This window comes from Salvelinus sp. IW2-2015, linkage group LG1 (assembly GCF_002910315.2).
Source record: "Salvelinus sp. IW2-2015 linkage group LG1, ASM291031v2, whole genome shotgun sequence".
Taxonomy (NCBI): Eukaryota; Metazoa; Chordata; class Actinopteri; order Salmoniformes; family Salmonidae; genus Salvelinus; species Salvelinus sp. IW2-2015.
The window spans coordinates 11,313,281-11,337,748 of record NC_036838.1 but is presented as its reverse complement, the minus strand read 5'-3'; the positions used below and the strand labels follow the sequence as shown (position 1 = coordinate 11,337,748).

The following is a 24,468-nucleotide window of genomic DNA, read 5'->3' as shown; positions in this document are numbered from 1 at the left end:
ATATTTAAACCAAATTGAACATGTTAAGGCTAAATTGATTTTATTTGTATTATATTAAGTTAAAATAAGTGTTCATTCAGTTTTGTTGTAATTGTCATTATTACAAATACATTTAAAAAATTGGCTGATTAATCCGTATCGGCTTTTTTGTCCTCCAATAATCGGTATCGGCGTTGAAAAATCATAATCGGTCGACCTCTAAACCAGACACCTAGTATTTGTAGTTGTCCACATATGTTCTAAGTCAGAACTGTCCAGAGTAGTGATGCTTGTCGGGCGGGAGGGTGCGGGCAGAAATTGTTTGAAGAGCATCCACTTAGTTTTACTTGCATTTAAGATCAGTTGGAGGCCACGGAAGGAGTGTTGTATGGCATTGAAGCTCGTCTGGAGGCTAGTTAACACAGTGTCCAAAGATGGGCCAGAAGTATACAGAATGGTGTCGTCTGCGTAGAGGTGGATCAGAGAATCACCAGTCGCAAGAGCGACATCATTGATGTATACAGAGAAAAGAGTCGGCCAGAGAATTGAACCCTGTGGCATCCCCATGGAGACTGCCAGAGGTCTGAACAACAGGCCCTCCGATTTGACACGCTGAACTCTATCTGAGAAGTAGTTGGTGAACCAGACGAGGCAGTCATTTGAGAAACCAAGGCTGTGGAGTCTGCCTATAAGAATGTGGTGATTGACAGAGTTGAAAGCCTTGGCCAGGTCGATGAATACGGCTGCACAGTATTGTCTTTTGTCGATGACGATTTATGATATCGTTTAGGACCTTGAGCGTGGCTGAGGTGCACCCATGACCAGCTCTCCCCCTTTTGAAGAGGGAGATGACCGCGGCAGCTTTAGAGGTTGTACAAATGAAATTCTCATTCAAACTTTATCCGCAATGTTATATTCCCTTTTGTGTGTTTCTCAAAAACGTGAAATCACAAAGGTGTCTGGACCACCTTCTAAAATAGAGATTTGGTTGTGAAACAGTTTATCCAAACTCAAAGGTACTGATTAGGATAGTTTTGCTAACATAAATGTGGATAATGTTGATCCCACTGGAAGGGTGGATATAGAAATGTGAAAGGCACTACAACCGAGAAATGTCAATGTCACTAAGGTGGGGAGATCAAACAACAGTATTCCATCTGAAAACCAAAGGTAACTAATTGTATTAAATGCTTGATTGCGGTATGTATGTGGTCATTTGTTACATTGAGAAGTGTCAAAGAAATATCATGTACTTGCAGTACAAGTGATATGCAGGCTCTGTTTTTAGTCCTAGTTGCCTTTTTATTAACAGTTTTCTTTTTCACTATGACATGTTCGACATGTTGAAGTCACCATTCATAATTGTATAACTGAACCTTACAGAATATTGATATGCACACCTCATTGCCCGTGTTGTCCTGTCTCCCTGCTCCAGTGAGCCTCCCCACCACCATCGTCACGTCCTCGGTGCCCTCATCGATGGGTGGTCACATGATGTACCCCGGCGCCCACACTGTCATGTACGCCACACCTACGACCTCGTTGGGCGACGGCAGTCTGACCGTGCTCAACACCTTCCCACAGACAGCCCATACGCAGTCCCATGACCCCGGTGAGCCAATCAGAGTCCAGACACCACAACTGGCCTAACGGGGCGCTGATATACAGTGAGCTCCAAAAGTATTGGTACAGTGACAACTTTTTAGTTGTTTTGGCTCTGTACTCCAGAATTTGGATTTGAAATGATACAATGACTGAGGTTAAAATGCAGATTGTCAATAATAATTTGCAGGTATTTTCATCCATGCTGGGTGAACCGTTTAGAAATTACAGCACTTTCTGTACATTGACCCCCTCCATTTTGGGGCACCAAAAGTATTGGGACAAATTCCCTTATGTGTATTAAAGTAGTAAAAATGTAAGTAGGAAGGTGTTCCTAGTGTTTGGTGTTTGGTATAGTCTATGTCAGCTGTAGAGAGACTTGAGGGCATGAGAAAACAACAAGTTTTGATCAGTCAGCTATAGGATAACAAATACTGGCATTTAGGTGCAGGTAGAGCCGGTTAGCGCTAGCTAGTTGGAGTCAAATATCTATACTGTCGTCCAAAAATATTGCAATATGTAACAATTTTTTTTCTCCCCATTAGTTTTTAGCGTGTCCGATCCTATAGAAATAGAGTTCGGATTTTGGTCCAGATCATCTGACATTTGAGAGAGGACATTCTGACCGGACATTTTATGCTGCTTCGGTGAAACTCTTAGCTCTGTCATTGTTCTCTTGCATTCTGTAAATATAACATTTATTGAAATGGGCTATAACAAATAGGAATATAGGCAATTTTCTCAGAATGTCACCCATGCACTACCCTGCTGTGTGCTGCCTGACTCTGCTCTTTACTGCAAGGTGGCATGCAGTCAAGTTGAAATAGCTTAGTCTCGTCTGTCATGTCATGTCATGATGTTGTCGCTGTCGACGATGGCTGTCAATCATCCTCAATAGACGATACTATCGTAATCTCGGCCAACCCTACTGGCTCGTATATGCACGATTCATTTTTTGGACTCTTCCCCCCCAGGTGCTGTATCGCAGGTGTTCCTCACAGGACATCCTGGGACAGTTCAGATCCCTATGTCAGCAGTGCAGCTCCACCCGGTAATGACACCCATGTCCCTCTGTCATTACTGTCACCTCAACATTACTGTCACCTCAACATTACTGTCACCTAATCCCCTCTCCTTTTGACCTGTAGATGGTGATTGGTCAGCAGTCAAGCAGCAACCTCACAGAGCTTCAAGTGGTCAACCTGGACGCCCATCACTCAAAGGACGATTGACCCGCCCACATATAGACTGCTTTACCCAGACACACATTTGAATGCACACACGCCAGGGGATCACTGACGCCTTGCCAACAGACTGCCACCCCCTATTTATTACTGCCTTTTCACCGCAATCATTTTGTTTTTTAAAATAAACCTTGTAAGAATATGCACACACTTACAATGGTTTTACAGAGAATTGAGGTGTGGTGCCGCCATTTTACTTTGTATATTTGTCTTTTTCTTTCTCTCCAAGAGTTTCTTGGCTTGACATATCCACATATTGCTGGGGCTACAGCTTCATATTTCAATCAGAGACGTATAGTGTGTGCACATACCGGTTGTATGTATTTGAACTGAAGAGGTTTTGATATTTTGTTTTTCTTACGAGTGTATTCTCTTTTAAGCCCCCTGTGCATCCTAATGTTGATTACTTATATTTTTCTTATCTTGGCATATGAATGATAACTTTACAATACCAGTTGCTGTCATTAGGGTAATCATATTTTTATTTAATTTCTGGGGGGAAATGTGCAATTGATGCCAGTATCTACTCGCTGATAATGCTACAGTTAAGTAAATATATACAGTTGAAGTCGGAAGTTTACATACACCTTAGCCAAATACATTTAAACTCCGTTTTTCACAATCCCTGACATTTAATCCTAGTAAAAATGTCCTGTCTTAGGTCAGTTAGGATCACCACTTTATTTTAAGAATGTGAAATGTCAGAATAATAATAGACAGGGATTTATTTCAGCTTTTATTTCTTTCATCACATTCCCAGTAGGTCAGAAGTTTACATACACTCAATTAGTATTTGGTAGCATTGCCTTTAAATTGTTTAACTTGGGTCAAATGTTTCGGGTAGCCTTCCACAAGCTTCCCACAATAGGTTGGGTGAATTTTGGCCCATTCCTCCTGACAGAGCTGGTGTAACTTAGTCAGGTTTGTACACCTCCTTGCTCGCACATGTTTTTTCAGTTCTGCCCACAAATTTCTATAGGATTGAGGTCAGGGCTTTGATGGCCACTCCAATACCTTGAGTTTGTTGTCCTTAAGCCATTTTGCCTCAACTTTGGAAGTATGCTTGGGGTCATTGTCTATTTGGAAGACCCATTTGCGACCAAGCTTTAACTTCCTGACTGATGTCTTGATGTTGCTTCAATATATCCACATAATTTTCCTGCCTCATGATGCTATCAAGTGCACCAGTCCCTCTTGCAGCAAAGCACCGCCACAACATGATGCTGCCACCCCCGTGCTTCACGGTTGGGATGGTGTTCTTCGGCTTGCAAGTCTCCCTCTTTTTCCTCCAAACATAACGATGGTCATTATGGCCAAACAGTTCTATTTTTGTTTCATCAGACCAGAGGACATTTCTCCAAAAAATTATGATCTTTGTCCCCATGTGCAGTTGCAAACCGTAGTCTGGCATTTTTATGGCGGTTTTGGAGCAGTGGCTTCTTCCTTGCTGAGCGGCCATTCAGGTTATGTTGATATAGAACTTGTTTAACTATGGATATAGATACTTTTGTACCTGTTTCCTCCAGCATCTTCACAAGGTCCTTTGCTGCTGTTCTGGGATTGATTGGCACTTTTTGCACCAAAGTGCATTAATCTCTAGGAGACAAGTGTCTTCTTCCTGAGCGGTATGACGGCTGCGTGGTCCCATGGTATTTATACCTGCATACTATTGTTTGTACAGATGAATGTGGTACCTTCAGCCGTTTGAAAATTGCTCCCAAGGATGAACCAGACTTGTGGAGGGCTACAATTTGTATGTAAACTTCCGACTTCAACTGTATATATTACGCTCAGATACACACAGAAACAAAGCATTACCTTTCAAAATCAAGCTTATGTCAGATTCCCATATTTGTACATCTATGACTCTGCACTGACTCTGCCATGTAGCTTGACTGTGCTACACTTCTATGCTGTGCTAGAGTGGGCCGATACACTGACTTGCCCTTGTACACTGGCAGGGTACCACCACTGGTTTAGGTAATGCCCTATCATTCTGTAGGTTAAGGAATTACTTTAGAACATCACAAGGTTAATCTGGAAGACTGACGCAGGTACTTTTTCTCATTCTCTTCTCTGTGTAAATCTACAGCATTTGCTGTGTTGCTGCATAGATAGTACTGTATTTCCCATCAACTACTGAACTATTACCCCAATTGTAAGGGGGTGTTTTCAGGATGCTGGTTACGATTTCAATATTGAAGGACATTGTCTTAGTACCTACTTACAGTATCATACCCTATGCCAGTCTAGATTGTCGTAGACATATTCCAGGATTTTGAAGATTTAACTATCTGTGTTGTGTTCCTTAGGCACCAAATGGAAGAAAAACTATCATATCAAAACCTGTTTAGCCCATATTTTAGAAATCTGCTCTGCATGTTGGGTGTTAGTAGAACTGCACAAGTGTGGTTTTTAAAGAGGAAATCATCAAGCCAGTATTTATCGGTGTGGTTCTCTTGGGCTCAACCATTGCCTTCATGAGGGAAAAGCAACAACATCAAACTGTTTAATAGGAAATAATGTTAATTTACTTTTGTGCGAAACCTAGAAGGGCAAGCACCACTTTCTATCACTTGGCTTGCCTGAAAAAAGACACAGCTTTATGCCCACATTCTCTACCACTTGAACATCTTCTGAGATGATTTTTGACTGTTAACCATTGTCACCTATGTCAAATATCTATTCTTCAATTTAAATGTATGAATAAAAATGTTTGTAGTTGGTCACCAATATTTCCCTGCTTCCTGTATGAAACAAACTGAAAAAGAATGACCATAATATGGGCTCCAGAGTCGCGCAGCGGTCTAAGGCACTGTATCTAGAGACGTCACTACAGACCCCGGTTCGATTCCAGGCTGTATCACAACCAGCCGTGATCTGGAGTCCCATAGGGCAGTGCACAATTGGCCCAGCGTCGTCCGGGTTAGGCTTTGGCCGGTGTAGGCCGTCATTGTAATTAAGAATGTGTTCTTAACGGACTTGCCTAGTTAAATAAATAATTTGTACACTCTTAAGTACATTCATTTCCAATGGAACGCTGCGTTTGCCTTGCAGCATTGCCTTGCAGAGGCCGTTTCAGTGCTTTCTGTGTGGTGCATAGGTTGGGTTTATTCAGCTTGACAGATGGTAGCAGAAGGTGAATGTTGAACTTTTGTTGCACATCCAGTTGATATTGTTTACCATTTTGCGCAATAATGCTGTTGGTGTGATCAAAGCGTTATTGTACTTCTGGTGTACCAGAATGCAAAAAATACTGTAGGTGTGATCAAGGCATAAACCAGAAACAATAAGAAGACAGTGGCAAAATAAATTGAACGTTTCATCATAAAGCCGGAGAGAAACATCTATTTGGAGGATTCCACAACGCATATTGCATGTAACAGTAATATGACCGACAGCATGGTCAATCAAGTTAATGTTTCCCACATGTTCGGACTACTAAACAACTAATCCAGTACCATTTCAACATCAAATCGCTTATGCTTAGTCTAATACAGTGACAACTAAAATATACCAAAAACAATTTTGTCCAATCAACGTGAGCTAAATATCATGTGGCTGTCCATGTTCTGTGTGTGTGTGCGTGCCTAAGTAGAAAAACATGTTGACTCACCCTACTTGTAGAGAAACGCCAATGCCATCCTCGTCCTAAACTACCTGGCTAAAATGCTTGCTCGCTAGTCTAATTTTATTTAATGTGCAATGACGAGCAAGCTAGTTAACATCAAGCTACAGTACCAGTCAAAAGTTTGGACACACCTACTCATTCAAGTTTTTTTTTTAAACTATTTACTATATTGTAGACTAATAGTGAAGACATACACTATGAAATAACACATATGGAATCATGTAGTAACCAAAAAAGTGTTAAACAAATCAAAATATATGTTATATTCTTCAAAGTAGCCACCCTTTGCCTTGATGACAGCTTTGCACACTCTTGGCATTCTCTCAACCAGCTTCATGAGGAATGCTTTTCCAACAGTCTTGAAGGAGTTACCACATATGCTGAGCACTTGTTGGCTGCTTTTCCTTTACTCTGCGGTCCAACTGATCCCAAACCATCTCAATTGGGTTGAGGTCGGGTAATTGTCGAGGCCAGGTCATCTGATGCAGCACTTCATCACTCTCATTGGTCAAATAGCCCTTACACAGCCTGGAGATGTGTTTTGGGTACTTGTCCTGTTGAAAAATAAATGATCGTCCCAATAAGCGCAAACCAGATGGGATGGCCATGCTGGTTAAGTGTGCCTTGAATTCTAAATAAATCACACACAGTGTCACCAGCAAAGCACCAGCACACCTCTTCCATGCTTCACAGTGGGAACCACACATGCGGAGATCATCCGTTCACCTAATCTGCGCTTCAGAAAGACATGGTGGTTGGAACCAAAAATCTCACATTTGGACTCGTCAGACCAAAGCACAGATTTCCACCGGTCTAATGTTCATTGCTCATGTTTCTTGGCCCAAGCAAGTCTCTTCTTATTATTGGTGTCCTTTAGGGGAAAGAGGGATACCTAGTCAGTTGTACAACTGAATGCATTCAACTGAAATGTATCTTATGCATTTAACTCAACCCCTCTGAATCAGAGAGGTGCTAGGGCTGCCTTAATCGACATCCACGTCATCGGTGCCTGGGGAACAGTGGGTTAACTGCCTTGCTCAGGGGCAGAACATCAGATTTGTACCTTGTCAGCTCGGGGGTTCGATCCAGCAACCTTTCGGTTACTGGCTCAACACTCCTACCCACCAGGCTACTTGCCGCCCCTAGTAGTGGTTACTTTGCAGCAATTCGACCATGAAGGTCTGATTCACGCAGTCTCCTCTGAACAGTTGATGTTGAGATGTGTTTGTTACTTGAACTCTGTGAAGCATTTATTTGGGCTGCAATCTGAGGTGCAGTTAACTCTAGTGAACTTATCCTCTGCAGCAGAGGTAACTCTGGGTCTTCCTTTCCTGTGGCGGTCCGCATGAGAGCTAGTTTCATCATAGTGCTTGATGGTTTTTGCGACTCCACTCTCAAAGTAATTGAAATTTTCTGTATCATCTAAAAGTTTCATGTCTAAAAGTAATGATGGACTGTCGTTTCTCTTTGCTTATTTGAGCTGTTCTTGCCATAATATGGACTTGGTATTTTACCATATAGGACTATCTTCTGTATACCACCCCTACCTTTTCACAACACAACTGATTGGCTTAAACGCATTAAGAAGGAAAGAAATACCACAAATTAACTCTTAACAAGGCACACCTGTTAATTGAAATGTATTCCAGGTGACAACCTTATGAAGCTGGTTGAGAGAATGCCAAGGGTGGCTACTTTGAAGAATCTCAAATATAAAATATATTTTGATTTGCTTATCACTTTTTTTGTTACTACATGATTCCATATGTGTTATTTCATAGTTTTGATATCTTCATTATTATTGTACAATGTAGAAAATAGTAAAACAAAAAGAAAAACCCTGGTATTAGTAGGTGTGTCCAAACTTTTGACTGGTACTATACGTATTGAATCTCCATCCTCTCAGGCCAGTGGAACAATGTATGAATATATGGTTGGATCAGAATCGCAATTATAATCATTGGCCAGTATAGAGAATCACATCAAATCAAATGTTATTGGTCACATACACATGTGTTCCTAGCTCCAACACTGCAGTGATATCTAACAATACACAACAATACACACAAATCTAAAAGTAAAAGAATGGAATTAAAAAATATATATTGCTAGCTATCTTGCCACCGGAGGACAACAACAGAACAGATGCAACAATTCAAAATGTTTCTGTTTATGATGTTTGGCTTTTGATGTGATGTGATTGGTGTGAAGCTAAATCATGAAACACAGAGAGACGAAGGATACATTGATTTATTTTTTGGGACACATTTTTTTGTGGAAGCCTGACTTCCCTTGGCATCCTTGAATACATGCCATTGACTGTCATTAATACATTTAGACTATTAAGATCTTAGCGAAAATAATAATGAACAGACTAAATGGGGTTCTTGATACCATAATAGAAAAAGAGCAAAGGGCGTTTCATGTGGGACAACATCTGTACGGTGAAAGATATTACTACATCCACATCTGAATTTGATTTCTACATTTTGTGTCTTGTTGAGAAAAATGCTTTTAATGATGTTTCATGTGAACATTGACGGTTTGTAATGAAATGTTATGGGTTCCCAAGTCCATTAATTGATATGATTAAGTTACTGTATGCCGATCTACTGTCCAAGTTAATGTAAATGGTTTCCTGACCGAACATTTTGAAATTGAAAGGGGGGGTGAAGCAGGGTTGCCCACTTAGCACAGCCTTGGATGTAATAGCTATTAGCCCTCTCCTAAAGTGAATTAAAGAAGATCTAAGTATTCAAGGTACTATCACCAGCTCTAGACAGCCCATTGTCGCACTTGCTTATGCCGATAATGTGTCTGTCATAATCAGAAATCAAGATGAGTTGAATAAATGAAACAATCATTTTAATTTATACAAAGAAGTCGCTGGAGCTAAATTGAACCAAGATAAAATGGAGGGTGTTTGGATTGGAACTCCAATAAACATATATGTAAGGGATGAAATTAGAATTTTGGGTGTATAAATATGTAAATTAAGCGCATATCGAATGGTCTGCTCTACCCATAACAGTCATTCAAAGCATAGGGATGCTATATGATTGAAATTGGAAATGTAACCGTGAAAAAACGATGAAATTGCTCCCTAATACCGTCTGATGTATATATTTAAGGTATTACATGAATGGTGATGACAGATCTTACGAAATTTTTAACCGTGTTTTAATGCGATTTTTTCCAACCTGCTCCATGTATTCAATCTATTCCATTTCAAATGTGGCTCCTAGTGCGGCTTTACTTCCGGGCTATTATGAAGCATCTGACATGTCCTTCTCAGTATTGCCACGTTCCTGTGCTAGTCAGAACTAAGAAGTCAGAACTAGGAAACTCTGACTTTTCTGATTTGCTAACTGCACGATTTGCTAACTGGGTGCAGTTATACACGTGCTGTGTTCAACCAGTTAGCAAGTCAGAAATGTTCCGAGTTTTCTTGTCCCGACTAGTACGTGAACGCCGCATATATTCCTAGTTCGCAACCAGGAAATGGCGGAGCGATTTCTGCATAGAACAATGAGACAGATATTTCACTGGATGTATAAATGTGAAGCATCCGGTTGGCATTTCCACTCAATATGGGAGGGGATGTAGTTTGGCCGACATTCTGCACATTTTCTCATCGATTAAACATTTGATCTCAATACAGTTTTCTGTTCGCAAACTAGAATATGTTATGAACAGAATGGACAAAGTTTTGTAGACTACCCATTTCACACGTTTTTAAAAATCGCGCTGTTTAGGAGTGCAGAGGAGAATTGAGTTATTGCACACCGGCACTTCACAGAGTAGGCCTTCCGTAACGGAAAGATGGAAATACATACTAGAACACGCCTATAGGATATAACTAGCGCGTGCTTGGCTCTGCCCATCTCCTTATTTGTTCTGCCCACTCTGATTCATTTGTTTCCATTGGAAACGACAAGTTGTGGTCTATCTTGATTTTAAAAAGTCTTCTAAAAAATCTTTGGTACATCTTTACTGGTCATGCAAATTATTGTCTCTTGCTTACGGCGTCACTAAAGCGACGCATGCGGCGGTCTTTTTTCCACTTCCCGCAGCAGAACTCGAGTTGGTGAAGTTGTCGATTTCCTTCTTATTTTGTGAAAACGCTCACAAAAGTCATGGAAGTAGCCACCGTACCGCGCACGAGGCGTCTATTGAAGGAGGAAGATATGACCAAGATCGAGTTTGAGACCAGCGAGGAGGTCGATGTTACGCCTACCTTCGACACAATGGGCCTACGAGAGGATCTCCTCCGTGGGATCTACGCATACGGTAGGTCCGAGGTTTTGTTTGGTACAGTGGGCCCATATAGGCAACTACCAAGTAAGTTATTTGGACACATTTTCTGTGCTTCATGACTCAGTTGCACACCCAGAACAAACACATACTACGAGTATTGTAATGGAAAAAAAGCTAGAATGTTGTATTTGTTTTTCTTTAGTTAGTCAACTAACATGCTAACGTTAGCTTCTTAATTAGCTCCATTAAACCGAGCTAACTCGCTACCTAAGTTAGCTGATATTAGCTAACTGGCATGCTCCACCCCATTTAGTGCATGTTGCATTTCCCTCACTTGTTGATTTAATATTTGTGTGTGTGTGTGAGCATTTTGCTCTATTTGTAGCGCCATCTGATCTAGCCAGTGTTAATACAATTTGACACTGTCTGCACAACAGGCAAAAATATTCAGTACTACCAGCTATATTTTCCAGTTGCTCAAAGGATTACATGAATAGTATGTAATGTTTATTGAAATATGTCACTGGAAAGAGTGTCATGGGCCTACATAATTAACCACCTTTTATTTATTATTCTTAGGTTTCGAGAAGCCTTCCGCAATCCAACAAAGAGCAATTAAACAGATCATCAAGGGTAGAGATGTCATTGCACAGTAAGTAGTGACTGTTTATGCTAGAGAACCACAACGTCCAGAGCTACAGACCAAAGATATGTTTATGCTGTTTGGAACTTTGGCTATTCACCAGGGGTGTATTCATTAGTCGGATTCTGTTGCAAAACATTGTCTTTTGGGCCCTTGTTCAAATGTTTTATAGTGGCTGTTGAATACCATCTTTCTCTGTTCTGCAACACTCTTCTTTTTTTTCTTTCAGGTCTCAGTCAGGAACAGGAAAGACTGCCACGTTTTGCGTATCAGTGCTGCAGTGTCTTGACATTCAGGTATTTGAGTAAGGTTGTTGGTATGTGCAGACTAGGGCGTCTCAGAGTAGGAGTGCTGATCTAGTATCAGTTTTTCCTTTTGGATCATAATGAATAATTTTATATGATGAGATCCTAGATCAGCACTCTTACTCTGCGGTGCAACATGAATTCAAGCCCTGTTGTAGGTACTGCTGTGCCGTTATCATCACATAGCCGTTATGGATCATCCAACAACATTTTGTGTTGTGAAGTTTTCTCGCACTCTGAATATGTGGAGTTTGGACAGCGTGAGCAAAATGTGATAATTTTTTGTTTTTGTAAAAGGTGCGTGAAACCCAAGCACTGATCCTGGCTCCCACCAGAGAGTTGGCTGGACAGATACAGAAGGTATGTGACTGAATATCAAGTGTCTTCTGATGGACTGGGGGAAAACCGCTTTGGAAGATAAGGGTCGTGTTCAGTAGGGCACACAGTAGCAAAATGTCTTAAAACAAAGTGTTTCCATTGGACAGGTTCGGGGTCCTGTTCACAGAATCCAAGATGGCGTAGCAGTCAGATGTCCTTTGTCCTCGTCCTGTCCCGTGTATATATTTTTTCTATATTTTTCTTTCGCATTTCTTTTTATATATATATTTTTTCTTCTTAAACTCAACTTCAAAACACTCTCCTGCAACCTACCTCACCAAATGTGGTGCGGATGTGTTTTTTTTTCTCCTCAAAGGTATTATTCACCTCGTATCCGAAATCTAACAACAAAATGCTAGCCAGAAGTTAGCCAGCTCACAAGCTAACGTGAGTAGTTCAGCTAACCACAGCTAGCGCTTATCAGCTATCCTTTAGCTCGGAAAACTATTGCCAGTTTTGTACAACGCGACTCAGACCAGAGCATACCAGACCTATTTTCTCTCCATATCCCCGGATTTTTACCGCAAGCTCTGGACAGTGTGTAGCACATGGATCTTGCAGCTAACTAGCTGCTATCCGAGTGACTATTGGCTAACATCAATTCCGGAGCAAACACCAATTATCCCGGAGCTAGCCAGCTGAAGAGTTCCATCAGCCACTCCTGGGCTACAAATCACCTATCCGGACCCGTTTTACTGCCGATGCGGAGCCCCACCGGGCCTTCACGACTGGGATACCGACGTTATCTGCCCGAGGGAGTTATTCAACTGGCCCCTCCATCGCGACGTAACCTGAACGCCCATATGCTAACTGCGGCCCGCTAATCGTTAGCTGTCTTGAGCATATCGGCTGCTATCTGAACAGGTCTATCGAACAATCTTACGCCGCGGGCTAGCTTAGTGGAGGCCTCACTGCTCCATCTACGGCTGCCCCCTGGACACTATGATCACTTGGCTACATAGCTGATGCTTGCTTGACTGTCCATTAATTCACGGTACTCCATTCCGTTTATTTGTGTTTTATCTGTCGGCTCTGTGCTTTAACTCAGGATCTGTGTGTAGTTAATCCGACCTCTCTGCCTAGCCGTCGCCATTTTTACCTGCTGCTGCTGTGTTAACTGACTAGCTGCTGTTATCTCACCTGTGTTTTAGCTAGCTCTCCCAATCAAGACCTGCAATCACTTTATGCCTTATTGTATGTCTCCCTCAAATATCAATATGCCTTGCATACTGTTGTTCAGGCTAGTTATCATTGTTTTGGTTTGCAATGGACCCCGTAGTTCCACTCTCCGTACCTCCGATACCCCTTTGTCCCACCCCCCACACATGCGGTGACCTCACCCATTGAGACCAGCATGTCCAGAGATACAACCTCTCTTATCATCACCCAGTGCCTGGGCTTGCCTCCGCTGTACCCACGCCCCACCATACCCTGTCTGCACATTATGCCAGAATCTATTCTACCACGCCCATAAATCTGCTCCTTTTATTCTTTGTCCCAACGCTCTAGGCGACCAGTTTTGATAGCCTTTAGCCGCACCCTCATCCTACTACTCCTCTGTTCCTCGGGTGATGTGGAGGTAAACCCAGGCCCTGCATGTCCCCAGTCACCCTCATTTGTTGACTTCTGTGATCGAAAAAGCCTTGGCCTCATGCATGTCAACATCAGAAGCCTCCTCCCTAAGTTTGCCTTACTCACCGCTTTAGCACACTCTGCCAACCCTGATGTCCTTGCCGTGTCCGAATCCTGGCTTAGGAAGGCCACCAAAAATTCTGAGATTTCCATACCCAACTATAACACTTTCCGTCAAGATAGAACTGCCAAAGGGGGAGGAGTTGCAATCTACTGCAGAGATAGCCTGCAAAGTTCTGTCATACTTTCCAGGTCTATGCCCAAACAGTTCGAACTTCTAATTTTAAAAATTAATCTCTCCAGAAATAAGTCTCTCACTGTTGCCGCCTGCTACCGACCCCCTCAGCTCCCAGCTGTGCCCTGGACACCATCTGTGAATTGATCGCTCCCATCTAGCTTCAGAGTTTGTTCTGTTAGGTGACCTAAACTGGGATATGCTTAACACCCCGGCAGTCCTACAATCCAAGCTTGATGCCCTCAATCTCACACAAATCATCAAGGAACCCACCGGTACAACCCAAATCCGTAAACATGGCACCCTAATAGACATTATCCTGACCAACCTGCCCTCCAAATACACCTCTGCTGTCTTCAATCAAGATCTCAGTGATCACTGCCTCATTGCCTGTATCCGCCACGGGTCCGCGGTCAAACGACCACCCCTCATCACTGTCAAACGCTCCCTAAAACACTTCTGCGAGCAGGCCTTTCTAATCGACCTGGCCCGGGTACCCTGGAAGGATATTGACCTCATCCCGTCAGTTGAGGATGCCTGGTCATTCTTTAAATGTTACTTCCTCACCATATAGACAAGCATGCTCCGTTCAAAAAATGCAGAACCAAGAACAGATATAGCCCTTGGTTCACTCCAGACCTGACTGCCCCGACCAGCACAAAAACATCCTGTGGCGAACTGCAATAGCATCGAAGAGCCCCCGCGATATGCAACTGTTCAGGGAAGTCAGGAACCAATACACGCAGTCAGTCAGGAAAGCAAAGGCCAGCTTTTTCAAGCAGAAATTTGCATCCTGTAGCTCTAACTCCAAAAAGTTCTGGGATACTGTAAAGTCCATGGAGAACAAGAGCACCTCCTCCCAGCTGCCCACTGCACTGAGGCTAGGTAACACGGTCACCACGATAAATCCGTGATAATCGAAGACTTCAACAAGCATTTCTCAATGGCTGGCCATGCCTTCCTCCTGGCGACTCCAACCTTGCCAACAGCCCCGCCCCCTCCGCTGCTACTCGCCAAGCCTCCCCAGCTTCTTCTTACCCAAATCCAGATAGCAGATGTTCTGAAAGAGCTGGAAAACCTGGACCATACAAATCAGCTGGGCTTGACAATCTGGACCCCCTATTTCTGAAACTGTCCGCGCCATTGTCGCACCCCCTATCACCAGCCTGTTCAACCTCTCCTTCGTATCATCTGAGATCCCCAAGGATTGGAAAGCTGCTGCGGTCATCCCCCTCTTCAAAGGGGGAGACACCCTGGACCCAACTGTTACAGACCTATATCCATCCTGCCCTGCCTATCTAAGGGTTCGAAAGCCAAGTCAACAAACAGATCACTGACCATCTCGAATCCCACCGTACCTTCTCCGCTGTGCAATCCGGTTTCCGAGCCGGTCACGGGTGCACCTCAGCCACGCTCAAGGTACTAAACGATATCATAACCGCCATCGATAAAAGACATTACTGTGCAGCGTCTTCATCGACCTGGCCAAGGCTTCGACTCTGTCAATCACCATATTCTTATCGGCAGACTCAGTAGCCTCGGTTTTTCTAATGACTGCCTTGCCTGGTTCACCAACTACTTGCAGACAGAGTTCAGTGTGTCAAATCGGAGGGCATGTTGTCCGGTCCTCTGGCAGTCTCTATGGGGGTACCACAGGGTTCAATTCTCGGGCCGACTCTTTTCTCTGTATACATCAATGATGTTGCTCTTGCTGCGGGCGATTCCCTGATCCACCTCTACGCAGACGACACCATTCTATATACTTCCGGCCCTTCCTTGGACACTGTGCTATCTAACCTCCAAACGAGCTTCAATGCCATAACACTCCTTCCGTGGCTCCAACTGCTCTTAAACGCTAGTAAAACCAAATGCATGCTTTTCAACCGTTCGCTGCCTGCACCCGCACGCCCGACTAGCATCACCACCCTGGACGGTTCCGACCTAGAATATGTGGACATCTATAAGTACCTAGGTGTCTGGCTAGACTGCAAACTCTCCTTCCAGACTCATATCAAACATCTCCAATCCAAAATCAAATCAAGAATTGGCTTTCTATTCCGCAACAAAGCCTCCTTCACTCACGCCGCCAAACTTACCCTAGTAAAACTGACTATCCTACCGATCCTCGACTTCGGCGATGTCATCTACAAAATAGCTTCCAATACTCTACTCAGCAAACTGGATGCAGTTTATCACAGTGCCATTCGTTTTGTTACTAAAGCACCTTATACGACCCACCACTGCGACCTGTATGCCCTAGTCGGCTGGCCCTCGCTACATGTTCGTCGTCAGACCCACTGGCTCCAGGTCATCTACAAGGCTATGCTAGGTAAAGTGCCGCCTTATCTCAGTTCACTGGTCACAATGGCTACACCCACCCGCAACACGCGCTCCAGCAGGTGTATCTCACTGATCATCCCTAAAGCCAAAACTCATTTGGACGCCTTTCCTTCCAGTTCTCTGCTGCCTGCGACTGGAACGAATTGCAAAAATCTCTGAAGTTGGAGACTTTTATCTCCCTCAACAACTTTAAAAATCTGCTATCCGAGCAGCTAACCGATCGCTGCAGCTGTACATAGTCCATCTGTAAACTACCCACCCAATTTACCTACCTCACCCCCCATACTGCTTTTATTTATTTACTTTTCTGCTCTTTTGCACACCAGTATCTTCTTTGCACATGATCATCTGATGATTTATCACTCCAGTGTTAATCTGCTAAATTGTAATTATTCGATTTATTGCCTACCTCATGCCTTTTGCACACATTGTATATAGATTCTCTTTTTTTTTCTTTTTCTACCATGTTATTGACTTGTTTATTGTTTACTCCATGTGTAACTCTGTGTTGTCTGTTCACACTGCTATGCTTTATCTTGGCCAGGTCGCAGTTGCAAATGAGAACTTGTTCTCAACTAGCCTACCTGGTTAAATAAAGGTGAAAATAAATAAAAATAAAATAAAATATTTGGAAACACTGTAGCAAATACTTCAAAACGCTGTGCAATGGAAAATGGGAACAAGTGTTTATTTGATATGTTCAGATAGTACCTCCCGGTTTCCCTCAGTTTCCAAAACGTTTTCTCCTGTTCTATGCCGACTGAATGCTGCCCAGATCAGAACACCGGCAAAGGATTGGATTGGTGAAAGCCTTGGCTGGAGGGAGTTTCCACCATTGTTAAATCCATGACTGGGAGTGTGCAAGTGCACACTGGTAGAAAATTTGGACGCAGCCATTATCTCCTAATATTCAGATGTTAACCCCCCCCCAGGTGCTCCTGGCCCTCGGTGACTACATGAACGTCCAGTGTCATTCCTGCATCGGAGGGACAAACGTGGGTGAGGACATCCGTAAACTGGACTATGGCCAGCACGTAGTAGCAGGGACCCCTGGGAGAGTGTTTGGTGAGTTCCCTGAACCCTAACCTTCTAGTGTCTATCTCCCATCCACAGGTATAAATGTCTGTCTGCCCAGCTAAGCAGACTAGACATTTTAATAACTCTCAGAATTCTGTCACAGGATCAAAACTGAATTTCGCTGTTTCAACATTGTTTCACTTTGTGGGTTCAGTCTGGATCTGCCTTCGTTGAAACTTTTTGTACCTTATGTAATGAGCATACTCTGCATACTCAGGACAACAGTATATATTTGTATTTATTAAACTAGGCAAGTCAGTTAAGAACAAATTCTTATTTACAATGACGGCCTACCGGGGAACAGTGGGTTAACTGCCTTGTTCAGGGGCAGAAGGACAGATTTTTCCCCTGTCGGCTTTGGAATTCAACCTTTCGGTTACTGGCCTAACGCTCTAACCACTAGGATACCTGCCGTCCAAAAAGTAAAAGTCAAGAAAAGCATCCTTTTTGCACTGTTCGTAACCTGGCTCAGTCCTCAGTGTGAGCTTTGGGTTCCATTCCAGTGCCACAGTAAAGCCCAGAGAGTGGCAGAGGTCCAGTACGTCTTGTACCGTTGCTCTGTTCACTCTCTGGTAACATGACGCCCCGTGTAACACACAGGGGAAAGAAGGATGGTAAATCAATGACTTAAGGTCCCACTATAGTCTCCTGATCTAAAAAAAAAATCATGATTTACCTGAGACCAGAACATTTCATTTCAAAGGAAGGTAACTAGAAAATATGCATGAGTAGACAATCATGAATTAGGCTCACTGTAGTCACCCCAAGGGTCGTGTATGAGTTGAGTAGCCTCCATTTTCCCACAGCAGGCAGACTAATGCAAGCACTGCTCTCTCTCTCTCTGTTCTTTAGATATGATCCGCAGGAGGAGTTTGAGGACGCGTGCCATCAAGATGCTGGTGCTTGACGAAGCAGACGAAATGCTCAACAAGGGTAAGTCAGACACGCTATTGTGCATTACTGAGATGACGTCTGCCAGTTGTTTGTGTTTCTGGTCTCTCCTAAACAACAACAACGAGGTCTCATGGTAAAGCAGGATAAGTTACAGTGCTGCTTTGTCGTTCCCCCTGCACACATCAACAAGTTTCCTACTATCCCTACCTGTCTGCATCCCACGGCAGGCAGGGACACTTGGGCTCAGACACTTTTCAACAGGAAAGTCGTTTTGACGGTCTGCGTGACTTTTCCCTGGAAGTCTAGTGTAATATGAAGGGGATACTGAATAGCTTTCCCTTAACCGTCCGGCAGGTTTCAAAGAGCAGATCTACGACGTGTACCGGTACCTGCCCCCCGCCACCCAGGTGTGTCTGATCAGCGCCACGCTGCCCCACGAGATCCTGGAGATGACCAACAAGTTCATGACCGACCCCATCCGCATCCTGGTCAAACGGTGAGTCAAGCGTTACTCGGCTGTATATATTAGGAAGTACCACCCTGGATTCTAGCCTAGTGGAACCAGCCTGATCGCTGTTTTGAGAATGACCAGGCTGGTTCAACCAGGCTACCTTGTTCCTGGAGTTAGTCTGAATACATGTACTTAGTCTGAATACAAATATAGTCATCAGAGAATCAGCCATGCTTAAATCGGAAAGGCCCTCCACCTTTCCTGTGGGACCTTTCAGAAGAGAAGGGCGAAATATTCCATCTGATACGTATTTCTGACTATTATATAGGCGAGTCAAGGAAATCTTTATTTTTGGCACTGTTCGTAACCTGGCTCAGTCCTCAGTGTGAGCTGTGTGTTCCATTCCAGTGCCACAGTAAAGCCCAGAGAGTAGCAGGGGTCTGGTACGTCTTGTACTGTTTCTCTGTTCACTCTCTGGGAACATGAACCAAAACCTCCTGTTATGGCAAACTACATGCTGCTCTCCTTTTTTTGTTATTTTTTTGAAGGTATGGTTATTATTTTTGGGGCCTTTGCACCCTGCCTAGAAAATATTTCTATGGGAAGAACGGAGTTAACTGGAATAGGAAGACCTCCACTCACTGGAAAAGGCCTTTGTGTTCCTTTAGCAGCAGAAGAGGTCCAATACCTAGTTAACCCCTCTTCCTTTTCCTTCTCCCAGTGATGAGTTGACTCTGGAGGGCATCAAGCAGTTCTTCGTGGCAGTAGAGAGGGAGGAGTGGAAGTTTGACACCCTGTGTGACCTGTATGACACCCTCACCATCACACAGGCTGTCATCTTCTGCAACACCAAGCGGAAGGTCTGTACACAACTAAAACCAAGTTGCATGTATTGCCAAGTTGCCCCTAAACACTGATTTTCAGTTAGTTTTGCATTTCCCCCAATAATAGTTCAGATTAGGGGAGGGGAAGCTGACCCTAGATCTGTGCCTAGGAGAAACTACTTGGGTTGTTGGCAGCTGTTGATAGTTATTGTATGTTTAGTGAGTACAGTCTCCCTTTCCCTATATGTACTGGTAAGAAATAGGGATGGTCAGGAGTACGCCATTGAAGGTTTGTATTCAATCAGTAATGTGTACTTGACATTTTAAATGCAACTATTTAGCAGGTAATTTAGAAGCACTGTCAATGTCCCAACACGAAGATGTTTGTTTGTGGAATATGTCAAGCGCAGTGAAGATATGTTACGTTTAGTTTTTCAGTTGTGTATCATAACAAAATACATTCTTTCAAATGCCCACCATTGTAATTATTCTGATTTTAGTTTAATAGATTTCTATGAAATGAAACTAAGAGGTCCCAGCGCTTCCGTCTCCCCGGGGCCAACATGCTTTGTTTGACATTGTTAGTTTGACAAATGAAGAATGCCAGTCTTTCTTCAACATCTCATTGATCTTGCCCATCACACCGATGAATGTCAATAAAATCTTTGTTTGCACTGTTCGTAACCTGGCTCAGTCCTCCAGTGAGTGCTTTGGGTTCCATTCCAGTGCTACAGTAAAGCCCAGAGAGTAGCAGGGGTCTGGTACGTCTTGTACTGTTGCTCTGTTCACTCTCTGGGAACACGACGAGTCCTAAATGGCACCCGATTCCCTACATTGTACATTTCAGGGAGCATGTTTTGGCAGGATCCCTGAAATGCATTGTCATGCGTTTGGCCTGAGCCTCTATCTGTCCTCGCTCTGCTTGCGATAGGTTGACTGGCTGACTGAGAAGATGAGGGAGGCCAACTTCACTGTTTCCTCCATGCATGGAGACATGCCCCAGAAGGAGAGAGAGTCCATCATGAAAGAGTTCCGGTCCGGCGCCAGGTAATAATGATGAAATAGTGTTTTTAGCATCCCAATGAATCTTTGAAGGCTATTCAAGAAGATTTGAGTGTATTTCTCTATTTTTTTTATTTTTAACATTTTGGTTGTATGACCACTGGGTCAATATTTATCAATAGTGAATGTGCTCTCGTGTCAGTTACTGTGTCATACTTCTATGATAAAGTAGAAGCTGGTCTTATACTCTTTATTTATTTTTTTACTGTTTATAAAGGGTGCAATCACCAACAATTTGCACATGTAGCTGTGTAATCTAGAGTCGTGTCCATCTTGTGATGGCCAGAGACATTAGCTTAGTTGTTTGGACAGTTTGTTGAGTCTCTTAGCGGGAGGAACATTTTAGATCCTATTACATGACAATGTACTGTATCGTGTGGATTCTTTCTGGTCCATCTCATATAGCATTTGCATTTCCCCCATTTGCATTTCTTTCCTATACAATACCGGACAGTTTCCCACACTAGATAAAGCATACTAGTGGACTAAACACTTAAACGGACATTCTTCATTGCACTGTTCGTAACCTGGCTCGGTACTCAGTGTGAGCTTTGGGTTCCATTCCAGTGCCACAGTAAAGCCCAGAGAGTGGCAGAGGTCCGGTACGTCTTGTACTGTTTCTCTGTTCGCTCCCTGGGAACAAGTCTACGCATTGTTCTTTTAAACCTCCCAGGGGTTGACGTGGGTCGTTTTTAATTGGTGCACATCGTAATAAAACGTTTTGCAAAGTTCAGATAGTACTTCCTTGTTTGTGCCCGTTCGGGTTCCAAGTGAATACGACCTTGGTTTGGCCTAACATGGATCTCTCCTCTCTCCCCCCCATAGCCGAGTGCTTATCTCAACTGATGTGTGGGCCCGAGGTCTGGATGTGCCCCAGGTGTCCCTCATTATCAACTACGACCTGCCCAACAACAGAGAGCTGTACATCCACAGGTACGTCTGGCTGCCCAGCTCAGAGAACAACTATAGAAACTAAGCGATATTAAGTATGCAATGTGGCTATTCGGTCAACAGTGAAGTCGAGGAAAATCATCCTTTTTGCACTGTTCGTAACCTGGCTCAGTCCTCAGTGTAAGCTGTGGGTTCCATTCCAGTGCCACAGTAAAGCCCAGAGTTGCAGAGGTCGAGTACGTTTTGTACTGTTTCTCTGTTCACACTCTCAGGACACTAAAAGCCGATTTTAATTTTTTGCATTTTTTTATGGTCAATCCGACATCTGCAGTGGTTACAGTAAGCGGCTTCTGCAGAAGTCAGAGCATTCATACTTCTTGCGTTTCGGCGAGCTGTCATACATATGCATGCAATAAATTTGTCTCCACGGCACCACTTGTAGTGATTCAAAGCCATCCCGCTAACTGCGAGCAACTGGCTAAACAAAAAGACAAGACCTTACCTCTTCAGATGTTGGAGTCCATTTCCCGGTGCTTGACATAGGAGCTCAGCCAAGATGGCATTAAGTAAAAAAGGTGTTTTCCCACCTGACTCTCCCCATTGCCTCCCAGGGAAATGTGCCTACATTTAGGCAGTTTGTGTATTTCATACTATGTTGAGTTAAAAATCAGAGTATAATGCTTGTTTGAATATCAACCCAAGTACATGTTCTTGTCATCAATCAACTGCATTAGTTTAAAAAAACACTGACTACTACCACATAGCTATGCTACCAGCTTATACAAACGGAAGTTAGCATTTAGCAGTCACGTTTTCTAAACTTGGAAAGGGACAACTTCTAAATGTTATGCAGCGAAAACAGCCAAATATATCCAAATTGGATTTTAATAACCACATTGTGGTCCTGTTTAAAATACATCAATCATAACAGATTTGACATATCTGCATAGATCAGATTTGTTGAATATAGGCCAATCCAGCGTCCTTCTCTCCACCATGGTCTGCATTCCATTGACCTCTTTACCGCATCTATCCTCTACCTCCCCAATCTCTTTCCAGGAGCTTCTGGCCCGGATCAAGCAAAAATCGGTTTGTCAGGGCAAACATTTACTGCCGTTTTTGTCCCTCAACCTCTCCTCTCTTCATAGGATTGGCCGATCAGGTCGTTACGGCCGCAAGGGTGTGGCCATCAACTTTGTGAAGAACGACGACATCCGTATTCTCCGTGACATTGAGCAGTACTATTCCACACAGATCGATGAAATGCCAATGAACGGTAAATTAGCATTTGTTAATCCTCTGCCTGAATATTTAATTGACAATGTTGATATGTTTAGTATTGATGTTTTGGTTGTTCAAGCAACTAAATGTACATTTTGTTTCAACCATATACTGGGTTTACAGATTTTAGGGCCATAAAGAACTGGGGTTCTTTTACAAAATGGGCATTGACATTAGATGGTTGTCATTAACATAAAATATTTTCTCCTCAGTGGCTGACCTGATCTAAGGCGGTGGTGACGGAAGTGGAGAGACCGCTTTGATTACACTTTGGACCCCTTTTTATTTACTGTTGGAATTCTTGTCTCATTTGTTTTGTTTTTAATAGTAGCTTTGGAACAGCCTTTACATTTGTGATGACTATTGCATTCTTAGGGAAATGCCTACTGCAACCTCCCAGTTGTTTTGTAAATAAAGAACATTTTGTTTCCCATTTGAATGCCGGTTGATTTCTTTTCCCTGTTTTTTCTTTAAGGGGCATTCCGGGATTTGAAAGTAACGAAATGGGCAACCCAACCATGTTGTTTCGATAAACTATTGAGGGATTGGGCTGGAGAAATGTAACCACTTTCAAATTCATAGAAAGAGCTATGCTATCAAAGTATAGTTTTAACCATGTTATGAGGATATAGTATTTGTTTTTAATTACATAGTTTTCTGATGGGGTATGACGGATGAACTAAGATCATGAGATATATTTCTAAGTTAAATTACTTTACAATCACATCTTCTGTTAGACTTCCATAGGCCTCCAGGTGCAACCGTCAGTCATGCCAGGATTCAATCCAATGTGCGTTATAGAGCAGTGTGTTGGACAGCCGACAAAGGCGTAATTTAATTGCCATTTCCAAGGCGTTTGCAGTGATCCCTGCGAATGTCAGATCAAGCGTTGATTACCTGTTAAAATACACTCTATTGACTGTCCAATGCGCGGCTCTATAAAGTGCCTTGGATTGAAAAATGGCCATGGTTTCATATTTTTGAGTTTATTTACCAGATCCGTTGTTTGATAATGACATTGATGATGATTAATGGGGGTGCATGTGATGCGGAGGTGGCTGTGACTGGGGTAATGGAGTTGGTAAAGCTGAGTCTAGTACTGTTGTACTAGATACTGGAAAATATGCATGAAAAGTTTAATCTATAGGGCAGTGGTTCTGATTTTGTCTCAGGACTCTTATTTCAGTGTGTCACCTCAGTAGCGACCAAATACTTGTGGAAGTGGAAAATTCACAAAGTTAGGTTTTGGGCCAAAATGCAATGTGGGAAACTAAACTCAGCAAAAAAAGAAACGTCCTCTCACTGTCAACTGCACGTGTAAATATTTGTATGAACATAAGATTCAAAAACTGAGACACAAACTGAACAAGTTCCTCACACATGTGACTAACAAATGGAAAAATGTGTCCCTGAATAAAGAGGGGGTCAAAATCAAAAGTATCTGCTGTGGCCAGCAGCTGCATTAAGTACTGCAGTGCATCTCATGGACTGCACCAAATTTGCCAGTTCTTGCTCTGAGATGTTACCCCACTCTTCCACCAAGGCACCTGCAAGTTCCCGGACATTTCTGGGGGGAATGGCTCTAGCCCTCACCCTCTGATCCAACAGGTCCCAGACGTGCTCAATGGGTTTGAGATCCGGGCTCTTCGCTGGCCATGGCAGAATACTGACATACCTGTCTTGCAAGAAATCAAGCACAGAACAAGCAGTATGGCTGGTGGCATTGTCATGCTGGAGGGTCA

General features: G+C 43.1%; 2 protein-coding genes, 1 long non-coding RNA gene and 4 other non-coding genes across 8 annotated transcripts in view; 6 read left to right on the top strand and 1 right to left on the bottom strand.

The window, feature by feature from the left end:
• The window catches only part of srfa (serum response factor a), a 29,496-nt gene extending 23,942 nt beyond the window's left edge, over nucleotides 1-5,554 (top strand). For both annotated transcript variants that reach the window (XM_023983331.2, XM_023983341.2), the window contains 3 exons: nucleotides 1,415-1,591; nucleotides 2,556-2,632; nucleotides 2,730-5,554. In XM_023983331.2, coding sequence (XP_023839099.1) covers nucleotides 1,415-1,591; nucleotides 2,556-2,632; nucleotides 2,730-2,813 — 338 coding nt within the window. In that variant the 3' untranslated portion in view covers nucleotides 2,814-5,554. The remainder of the gene's footprint in view (nucleotides 1-1,414; nucleotides 1,592-2,555; nucleotides 2,633-2,729) is intronic.
• LOC139027903 (uncharacterized) overlaps nucleotides 1-15,891 on the bottom strand; it is a 393,207-nt gene extending 377,316 nt beyond the window's left edge. Inside the window, exon 1 of the long non-coding RNA XR_011480062.1 lies at nucleotides 15,875-15,891. This is a non-coding gene — a long non-coding RNA (uncharacterized lncRNA). The remainder of the gene's footprint in view (nucleotides 1-15,874) is intronic.
• LOC111961223 (eukaryotic initiation factor 4A-III) lies at nucleotides 10,378-23,165 on the top strand. Its single transcript, XM_023983318.2, has 12 exons — nucleotides 10,378-10,746; nucleotides 11,293-11,365; nucleotides 11,586-11,652; nucleotides 11,959-12,021; nucleotides 17,179-17,311; nucleotides 18,176-18,256; nucleotides 18,572-18,713; nucleotides 19,390-19,528; nucleotides 20,424-20,539; nucleotides 21,380-21,487; nucleotides 22,594-22,721; nucleotides 22,939-23,165. Exons 1-12 carry the CDS (start codon nucleotides 10,593-10,595, stop codon nucleotides 22,953-22,955), a joined length of 1,221 nt encoding a protein of 406 aa, XP_023839086.1. The 5' UTR covers nucleotides 10,378-10,592; the 3' UTR covers nucleotides 22,956-23,165.
• LOC111971129 (small nucleolar RNA SNORA54) lies at nucleotides 17,771-17,904 on the top strand. Its single transcript, XR_002878223.1, has one exon. It is a non-coding gene; the product is annotated as a small nucleolar RNA SNORA54 (small nucleolar RNA).
• Nucleotides 19,021-19,154, top strand: LOC111971144 (small nucleolar RNA SNORA54). The gene has a single exon (XR_002878230.1). It is a non-coding gene; the product is annotated as a small nucleolar RNA SNORA54 (small nucleolar RNA).
• On the top strand, nucleotides 20,162-20,296 carry LOC111971137 (small nucleolar RNA SNORA54). Its single transcript, XR_002878225.1, has one exon. It is a non-coding gene; the product is annotated as a small nucleolar RNA SNORA54 (small nucleolar RNA).
• On the top strand, nucleotides 21,066-21,199 carry LOC111971123 (small nucleolar RNA SNORA54). Its single transcript, XR_002878221.1, has one exon. It is a non-coding gene; the product is annotated as a small nucleolar RNA SNORA54 (small nucleolar RNA).
• Nucleotides 23,166-24,468: the final 1,303 nt, after the last annotated feature.

Coding starts and splice junctions, on each gene's coding strand:
- LOC111961223 (XM_023983318.2), top strand. CDS start 10,593: ATGGAAGTAGCCACCGTACCGCGCACGAGGCGTCTATTGAAGGAGGAA. Junction 10,747..11,292: donor CCGTGGGATCTACGCATACG/GTAGGTCCGAGG, acceptor TATTATTCTTAG/GTTTCGAGAAGCCTTCCGCA. Junction 21,488..22,593: donor AGAGAGCTGTACATCCACAG/GTACGTCTGGCT, acceptor CTCTCTTCATAG/GATTGGCCGATCAGGTCGTT.